General features: G+C 31.6%; 2 protein-coding genes across 5 annotated transcripts; both read left to right on the forward strand.

Moving 5' to 3' along the window:
* Positions 1 to 344: 344 nt before the first annotated feature.
* LOC105320829 (uncharacterized) lies at positions 345 to 5,040 on the forward strand. Of its 4 annotated transcripts, none has more exons than XM_011418921.4 (8): positions 345 to 504; positions 907 to 1,108; positions 1,306 to 1,415; positions 2,123 to 2,179; positions 2,926 to 3,024; positions 3,372 to 3,539; positions 4,136 to 4,162; positions 4,476 to 5,038. In XM_011418921.4, exons 2-8 carry the CDS (start codon positions 943 to 945, stop codon positions 4,503 to 4,505), a joined length of 657 nt encoding a protein of 218 aa, XP_011417223.3. In that variant the 5' UTR covers positions 345 to 504; positions 907 to 942; the 3' UTR covers positions 4,506 to 5,038. The 4 variants fall into 4 exon arrangements, with proteins under 4 accessions (XP_011417223.3, XP_034332628.2, XP_011417224.3 ...); XM_034476726.2 differs by having other exon boundaries at positions 346 to 504; positions 916 to 1,108; positions 4,476 to 5,040; XM_034476737.2 differs by having other exon boundaries at positions 4,136 to 5,039.
* A 1,927-nt stretch (positions 5,041 to 6,967) lies between these two features.
* LOC105320828 (G patch domain-containing protein 11) lies at positions 6,968 to 7,881 on the forward strand. The gene has a single exon (XM_011418920.4). The coding sequence runs from the start codon at positions 7,052 to 7,054 to the stop codon at positions 7,832 to 7,834; it is 783 nt and encodes a 260-aa protein (XP_011417222.3). The 5' UTR covers positions 6,968 to 7,051; the 3' UTR covers positions 7,835 to 7,881.
* Positions 7,882 to 10,012: the final 2,131 nt, after the last annotated feature.

Here is a 10,012-nt window from a genome sequence, read left to right on the forward strand (position 1 = left end):
AAACAAAAACAACCTGACAGCTTTTTCTTTGTAAATCTTATATAAATATATTTCTTAGGTATTTTGTTACTAATACTATGTTTATGCTTTTTATTTTACGATAGTGAAATTAAAAATACTAAGACTTTTATCAAATCCGGAATGATTTATTCCACAGGAAAAGTTTTAACGTTTATAAGTTTTGTTAACTTGTACTGCTACTATTTCTTTTTCATGTAGATACCATCCATACCTATACTTTTTTGATAAATTCCTACCACTCTTTTCAATAGGTATAATAAAATGCTGAAAAAGAACAGAAGAATTTTGCCTTTTGAAATGTCAAATACATAGATCAAATTAACTAATTTTGAACGTCCCCTTTCTTCACATGACAAACAATCACCAGAATCACTTGAGCTGAGTACAAAATGTGCCACGGAAGAGCATTTAGAGACGTTGACACTTGAAATCACATGATAAAAAACATTTTCTTCAGTTTATATACTGTATTGTGTAAATAAAGTGAGTAGCAGGTTTGATATTTTACATATTGTTGGGATTACATGTATCGCTATATCTCCTCTTGAGCAATTATGCTGAATTTCTTATTTGTAAAAGGGCGTTTATTCGTAATTTTACTTTTATTTTTAAAAAATTATAGATATGATATCATGTGTATATACAGTGGAGCCCGATTGCTTGAATAATAAGAGTTAATTCTTGTGCTTATTGTTGTTTCCTTGTTGAGCTATACAAAAAGTGTAAAATCAAAATCCTTGTATTTAGTCATCATGGACAATGTCATTTTCAAAAGTCGTTTATTTGTTATGGAGAATGCTATGAATGTTATTGAAATGTACTCACACATACTTTATTAATATATCAAGTTGGTGCTCTCATTGTTTATATGTTTGATGTTTTCAGTAAATATAGGATTAAAGAAATGACAGTCACTGAATCATGAGGGACGGAATCAGTGGGGACCCAGGAGCAGACCTCATAATTGAGGAGCAAGAAGAGGTAGATGAAATCCACTTTGGACACATTCCCCAGATTCCCTCACATAGCTGGCCAAAAGCCATAGGGATTGTGCAGCTATGCAGTGGATTCTTCACAACCATGCTAGGTATTAATTAATTTCTTTAGACAGCCTGATTTCTGTGCCTTAATTTCATGATGTTGAACCGAAAAAAACTACATGACACTTTGCATGCATTTTTAAATGTAAGGAGAGTAATCCATGTTACAGATATTTTCAAAAGCAGCTAGATGACATTGTAAAGTCATGTTTTCAGCATTAATTTTATGTTGTTTTTTTAAAAGGTGTAGCTGAGATTTTTCTTATTCCCCTGTTAATGGATCTGGATGACCCTTACCCATGGTTTATAAACAAAAGAAATTGTTATGGAACAGGTCTATGGGCAGGGATAGTTGTAAGTAATATATACCGGTTATTAGAAAATAAATTTATTTCGTTAGTTTACAATGTTCTTTTCATCTGTGGTTGATTTAATAAGCATTTTTCACAAGATAGTGAATATCTTCAGGTAATGACTTATTATTATGTCACACATGTTTAACCTTTGATCTTATCAGTCGCAACAGGAAATTTTTTTGATTCAGAAAAAAATTCTCTTTTTATTATTACAATTTTTTCTCATATATAAAGATAAAGTTGCCTTTAATATATTGCATTAAATAAATATGAATATAATTGATAAATTCAGTCTTTTTTATCCAATTTCCTGTACAATATTGAGAAAAGAACATAATCACTATAATTATACACATTCTTCATTAAGCTTAAGGTAAAAAAAAATCTTTTTTACAATATGAATTTTTTATATATTCTCAATTATGAGGAAATCTTTGTGCATTTAGGTTCTGGAGTGAATTAAATATTTTATTGTAAGCAATGTTAACGCACACTTTAATATTTGTATCCATGTTATTTCATAGATAAACCTCTCAAGATGGAAAGAAACCTTTTTCATAGAGTTTGCACAATTATTATTGTGCCACAATACTTAAAAAAAAAAAAAACCCATATAATATATGCTTAAAAGAGGTATCAATTTCCGCATGAGTGAGGAAGTGCTGAGGAAATTACATAATTCTTCAAACTTTCTTCTGATAACAGATGATATTACTTGGCAGTACAGCAGTCCGAGCCTCCATCAGTAAAAGAGCCAGCTCAGTAAGTCTCATACCTCTCTCTTCACTCACTTATAAACAGATGTCAATAAGAATATATCATGGCTATTTTATCATTTTGTACTTTCATGAGAAGTAGTCCAATTTAGCTACTAAACACAAAGTATCAATAAGCGTGCAAAATCGCAGGAGGCCCCCATATAGCGGATATTAAATTCTCTCTTTTATTTTTCTGGCACCAGTTTACTATATGAAATGGCAACAAAAGTTCAAGATTTCATATTCTCGGATTTGATACAAAACAGCCAGACTAGCAGAATAAGACAAAGTACTTGCATAAAATATAAACCTATACAGCAGTCAAGAAATGTTTAATAAAAGTAATGTCTCTCTTTGAATCTCTGGAAATTGTCATACAACACAGTATCATTCGCAGATCCAGAAATATTTTCCCGGGGGGGGGGGTCTGACGGTTATTTCATTCAGTTTGCCGGCGGGGGGGGGGGGAGGGGGGGGTCTGAGGCATTTTTTAGTATTTTGTTATGTTATTTTTATAGTGTAATTTGAAGAAATTTGAATTTTACAGGGAGGGACCCACCCCCTCTAGATCAGCGCATGAGTATGAATTATTGTTGTTGTCCAAGTCTTTCAATAAAGGAAGGATGGACACGATTTTTCACCGCTTCAGTAGTCATCATAAGCTGCTTCAAGTTTTGGCAAAATAAAACTATTTGAAATAGTTTTAACAAAGCCTCTTCAAACTGTTCAAGTTTTTTCTTTTCCTTGTAGATAAAGAAGTTTTTCTCCCTGACCCTGTTTACACTACTCCTGTATACAGTTCTCACTTCTGTTCTGATTTATGGTTACATAGCTAAGTGGACAACCAGGGTAAGCCACAGAACTGACCGGAGCAGTCTTTATTTAAGACCAAGAACATGTAATGCAATCCATTAGTTTACCTATAGTCTGTACACCACTAACATTCAAGCAAAGAAATGGACACTCATTCACTTGCCCCATGTATGCCTGTCTGGTGCTTTTTAGGCCTAGATTTCATTTGATGCATACTCAATGTCTAACACCATAGCCAAAAAATGTAATTTATTAATTGAGAAATCCTATTTAATTAATTACTTTATTATATAGTAGATAAATGATTCACTCAGCTATAGCATTAATTTGATTATTCATAATGAACATATAAGTGTGGTACATATACCGGTATTGTTTTACAGGAAGACTACCTGTACGAAGTACACATCTTTGTGACCATTAGTACCATCATTGGATTTATATTTGCTATAACAGCGTTTGTTCAGTACTATGAGCTGGTGTGTTTTGGACGATATAACCTCCACCATTCTATATTCCTTTGTTTGCTACCATGCATATTTCCTGTGAAAGTAAGTTTGTCAAGTTAAGTTTAATTCTCTGTGAAAAGTGAAATAACTGTTTCGTAATATATTAGTTATTTTTAATTTGCTAGCATTAATATTAGCTACATGCAACATAATTATGCTTTTTATATTTGTCAAAATGCAAGTATGAGGGTCAGTCAAAAAAACTTTACAATTGATTAATATGATGGTTTAAGTTGTTGCCATCATTGATTATTGCAATTAAAATATCTATGAATTTTTTACCAGTTTGCTGTGTCCAACTTTACAGGCTTTACTTTCAAAAAATACATCCTGTAGTTAACAGAGATAAAATTTATAAAAGAATTTTGTAAATGATGCATGATATGTACTTTTATATCCCACGAGCTGGTAAGTGTATGTCGGTAATTTGACTGACTCTCCAATGATAGTGCTAGAAAATTCTGCAAGCTTCAAAATTAAGATATTACAGGAGAAAATATACAGCATTAAACTGCTTCATATATGTATATATAATTTTAATTGACAAAAAAAACTTAAAACATTAATTTTTCAGTGTCTATCAGGATTATGAAAACACGTAATGCAATTAGCTAACTCCTTTGCTTTTTTTCCACCAGCGAACCAGCACATCTGAAGATAGCCTCGTCAGTAATCCAATTTGAAGATTTCTCCTTGCTTAGTGAACTGTTGCATTTCCTTTCACTGCTCTCCACTAATTGTTTAATCTCAAGTCTCTCCTTGAAAAGTGCTCTATTTTATATACTCAAAGTGAAGAAGATTTGCTTTGTAAATTATTAATCTAAATGTAACTTGCATAATAAAGTTATTGCTTTATTTTGAAAGCATGAAGACTTTTCTTGCATCATAAATTCTGACATTTTGTTTTTAGTGATGATTTAATAAATTGTTAATTTTTTGGGCATTTTTCAGATGTTGTATTATTTTTTTTATATACAGACTGAAGGGGACAGATACCAAGGATATTAATCAATGGTGTTTGAAATATTAAAATAGAAATGCGTCAACGACTGGACTTGCATGTACATTCAGCGTTACCGTATAAACTATGGTTGTTTGTATTTATTTATTAAAGCAGTGAAAGCTAAAATTTGAGTGAAACTATTTTTTTTTTTCAGTGAATGTACCTTGATTTTATATAAAAATAGAATAACATGGTAGAAATTGTACAAAGGGTAACATGTTAACGTTGAAGAATGATATGGACAAAATATTTTTTGTTTCTTTTTCTAGCTTTTTTACTTGTTGATGTGCATGAAATTTAGTCATCATGTTATAGTCATGCACATTTTACAATCCGAATTTGTTTTTTTTCCACATGGCCAATATCCTAAAATTATTTATTGCAGATTGCAGATTTATGTATGATTTAAGGACAATGAATGTTCTTAGATTTATTTAACATGTATTACCAGTATATGAATTCCATATACAAGTACATTTACTCTCTTATGAAGCATGAATGCACAATTGCTATTAATTTACATTTAAACATTAATATGAATAATTTATAACTTTTTGTTTAATAAACTATTATAACATGAGTAAAATTCAATATTTGTCTTATTTGTACCTTTTTATGTTGTTATATGTTAATGAAAACGGAAAATATGCAACAAAATATGTGATAATTAAAACTTTAGTTATTTGATTAATGTCATATCAAGAATTTAATATTTGAAGAGGTCATTACAACTTCTGTCATCTTCGCTAGCCAAGGGTTTTTGAGAGTGGAACAAAAACCCTTGGCTAGCGAAGATGAACTTCTGTTGATGCACCTAATGATTACTACATGGTGTTATAAATACATGTATATCACAGAATTTTTGGCTTGTTATTGGCTTGAACTGTATAGAAAAGTGAAACATACTCAAAATATTTCAAAAGAGCAGATGAAATCTTTCTTTTATATTTAAGGTTGTAATGTAGTATAGCAGAAACATGACATTATTTTGCACATGCATATGTAATTGCAGTGAAACACTCGGATCAAAATTGTAATAAATACATGTATATTTATACCGGTAACTCTATACACACACTTACTTTATTCTGTTTTGAACATATTTTATTCAGACAAACTCAAAAGAATTAGATACAAGTTCTTGCAAATTACTGGATCTTCTCCTTATACTTAACAATAACTGTCATGCATATAAAATTAAAATATATTTTACTTGAATCTTGAAGATTCGTCAATAATTATAACTTCCTTTATAATCTATGGACATGCATATTCCATTGATGAGTATTTTAAAAGCTTGCAACATTCTATTTAGTTTTGTCTGCTTTATATCCGCCTATCATATTGCCGGACAAAATGATAGTTTTTCGTGTTTGTCTTCCTTCCTTTAAAATATGCCCTTTTCTCACAATTTGTGTTTGGCGCGGTTTCAAAAAAAGATTGACAGCGAGGGATAAGATAGAACAAATGCATATTTGGTTTTGTCGTAAAATACAATTTCAACTTTTTACAATAAAATCTATTTGATAATATTATAATTCAAGTTAGCAAAAACACGATTTCTAACTAAATTCAGTTTTGAATATTTGAACAAACGTTAAGAAAAAAATTATTGCTTTCAATTTTGGCGGTATCGAGCCCACAACGTAGAAAGCCTAGTTCTATATGGTTTCCTAATGTCTAACTGTTAGTGGTTAGAGAACCACTGAGCCATTTCAGTCACAACAAATTGTGCTGTTTATAACACATTCAATTTTTGGATACAAAATTATATTTATAATGTATAGTGGGTCATCTCTCTACGATTTTGTTGATTGAAATCAGTTTGTTTTCCATTAGAATATATCTTACTTAGACTATGACAAATAAATTGAGCATAGATCTAATCTATAAAAGAAAAGGCATTGAAGTTTAAAAATGACACTATGTATATGTTTTGTTATGCATACACCAAGGGCTACAGATCAATATGTTATGTTAAATATGTATATTGTTTTGAATGTTAAAAAAAAAAATCAGATATGTTGAGTGTTTAAAAATTTTACGGAATCTTATCCATGTGCTGATCCAGAAATGTTTTCCGAAAGGGGAGGGGGTTCCGACGGTTATTTGAGTTGACCGGGGGGGGGGGGGGGGCGAGGCATATTTTTGGTAATTTTATAATGTAATTTAAAGAAATTTGAATTTTGCAAGGGGGGGGGGTCTGGACCCCATGACCGCCCCTCTAGATCCGCGCATGTTATCTGTACTTATATAGGCATTTTACACGCCTTATCCACCCATCATCTTTCATCTTTCATCTCACAATCAGTTTTTTCATATCGGTAGTGGACCAAAATAAAAATAGGATATATATAAAAATTAATTTAAAAAAAAAAAAACATCTTTTGTTCATTTTCGTCAGGGACGCATAGTTTATACGTCCCTAATACTCTTACAAATTATCATATCTTCCGGGGAAAAATATCACGTTCGATATCTTACTTTGTTTAGTGGGCACACACAAGTTCCTACAATATTTTTTCGTTGAAAATATTAATTGAGATTCAGAATGTCGGATGACGAAGATTACATGTCAGACAAGTTTCTACAAAAACTGGAAGACAAACGACCTGGACTTTCATCAAAGACAGCGCGAATTCACCAACAGGAACACAAGAAGAAGGAAAAAGATGAGAAAAATCGCGTGAAACCCAAAAAGGTGTTGGAAGCAGAGAAACGAGAGGAGGGGCTGAATTCCGCTATATCAAGTGACAATAAAGGGTTTGCAATGCTTTCAAAGATGGGATACAAGCCAGGAATGGCAATCGGGAAGAAAGGTGAAGGACGCTCAGAGCCCGTACCTATTGAATTAAAATCCGGAAGAGGTGGGTTAGGAAGAGATAATGAAGTGAAGAGAAAATTAGAGGATTTTCGTGCAAAATCAACACAAGCCAAAGAAAAACGTCAAAAGTTCATGACAGAAGTGAAACACAACTTTGTTGATCGAATGAGTTCTAAATTTTCAGAACAAAGAGCAAAGGGTGATTTGTATAAAAGTCAAAAAGTGTGTGCCGATTTGGATGCAAGAATAAATATAACAGAATCTGAAAGATCTTTCTTCTGGCCAGATTCATACAAACACAAAGATGAAACCGAGTCGGACACGGAAGAATCTGAAGAAGAGGAGCAAGATGAAGATTTAAGCTTGAGCTGTGTTGAGCAATTGGAAATCTTAACAGAATATCTAAGAACTAAACATTTGTATTGTGTGTGGTGTGGAACAGCATATGATGACTCGGAGGACTTAAAAACAAACTGTCCTGGTAATACAGCTGAGTTTCATGATGATTGACTGACAAAATCAGCATGAGAGATTTAAAATGTTGGTAGTTCAAAAAGTTTTTGCATTTTTTCTTCTAAGAAATAAAACTGGTTTTGAATTGATAAATGCTATAAATCAGTTCGTCTTGCCATCGAAAACTATGATGATAACATCTTTTTTATTTTGATTTTGAATGTCACAATGATAAAAATATGCAGCAATTTGTATGCTCAATACTTATTTATTAACGTGGTCAATTCTAATTTTCTAGTATTTTAAAAAGATTAGCACAAATTATCTAAAATCTTTTTGTTAAAAAAATGCATTGAATTTTTTAATACACGTATGTCTCTTTTGAATAAAAGTCTACAAGTTCTTATTTTACACTTTGCATTTGTTGTCTTTGCTCGATGGCCAATTGGATAACTTATAAAAGTAAACATGATTTGCCAATAAAAAAAAGAAGAAAAAATAAACAAATGCAAATCCTGACCATGTCTTGCTGCAGAAAATATTCAAACTCCCAAATAATTATTATGATAAAGTTTATGTATCATTTTAGCCATTTAAAGATAATAACGATACCCATCCTCTGCAAAACAAAAAAGGTTTTCCATGTTGCTATTTGCAGTTTTTTTAAACAATGAAAATGAATATCCTGACTTAATTCTAAAAAACTATGTTGATATGCCAGAAAATATATATTAACAAGGCTAAGTGGTCAAAAAATTACTTTCTCTAAATTGTCAGGTATGATTTGTTTAGTTATAAACCATCATTTAGTAAAGAAATAACACAAACAGTTTAGATTAAAAAATTGAATATTTTGCTATATTTTGTTGGGACAAATATGTCGATTTGTATCCGTTCTCATCGTATCGTATTCGGACGCTGGATGGTCAACAAATTAACCTGAAACTTAAACACGATATTTTCAGCCATTAACAAATATTAAATTTGAACATTTTTCTGTATCTTTAAACAGAGCTCTTCGTCTAAAGGAGGTAAAAATAAACTAAAAATAGCCACGACCATCTTGTCCTCTTAACAAGAAAATCTGGGATTGACTCTCTCTCTCTCTCTCTCTCTCTCTCTCTCTCTCATTTAATCTATCCGAATAAACGAAATATAACCAACCATTGCCTTTGTACAACCAACTCCTTTACCCTTCATACATACCTTTGCTTTTGTTAATTTTTCACACGATTCTAGTAAAGGCACCAAAAAATCTGTACTTGACCACCTTGAAAAATATGGCAAAACAATATCTGAGCCCGACCCAACTCCTTGCTAACATCCATTCAAAATCAATTGGCCATCATCTTTCTTGTTTTTACACAGTTTAGGCTTCATTACTGTTTTCGGACAAACGTCTTAAAAATCAGCCAAGTCAGAATAAATGTCTTACAGTATGAACGGAATGAAAATGGAAATTGATAAAATTGGTCGCGTTGAAAAAGTTCAAGTTCAAAACGGCATAGTTGTGATAAGTTTTCAACAGGTTCAATTTTCAAATTTTGCCGGTACTATCATATCTATGGTCGCTTCTGCGAAAAAGTAGATGTAAAACTTAAGTACTTTATCAATTAACTGTTTGAAAATGAAAATGCTTACAAAATTTAAATGGTTTAAGGTACTAGTATTACTCATTAACATATTATAATTGTGAAATACTGTCACGAGAATGGGTTTATATTATTTTTTAAAGATTTTTAAAAATGCCGAATTAACTGTACAACGCGTGAGTTAAAATTAAATCAAACAAAAGGCAAGAATGGGATCGGTCAAGTGTTTTATTTCAACACTTCAAGATTTTTTACATTCAACCTTGAATGTTTTCTAACATGGCATCGATTTCGTTGGAGATTTCACGGTCCATATCTGCTTTGTCTGAAATAACATACCGGTGTTGTATAGCAGTTTTTCCCCCATAGTAGCTTTCCCCCCCGGAAAACCTACTATATAGTAGCCTTTCCCCCCGGGGGGAAAAGCTACTATATAGTAGGTTTTCTCCCATAGTAGGATTTCTCCCTAACGTTTTTGGTTCAGATTTTATAAAAAATATTTATGGAAATCCAGTAAGGATTAAAATCAATGTTTCTACACTCCCAGGTTGCATACATGTATATCTGCATTCATCTGTACAAGTTAAGTTTCGATTTGCCGATTTATTATTTTTATAGACAATGCTGAAAGTTGAACATGTGT

This window comes from Magallana gigas, chromosome 5 (genome assembly GCF_963853765.1).
Source record: "Magallana gigas chromosome 5, xbMagGiga1.1, whole genome shotgun sequence".
Taxonomy (NCBI): domain Eukaryota; kingdom Metazoa; phylum Mollusca; class Bivalvia; order Ostreida; family Ostreidae; genus Magallana; species Magallana gigas.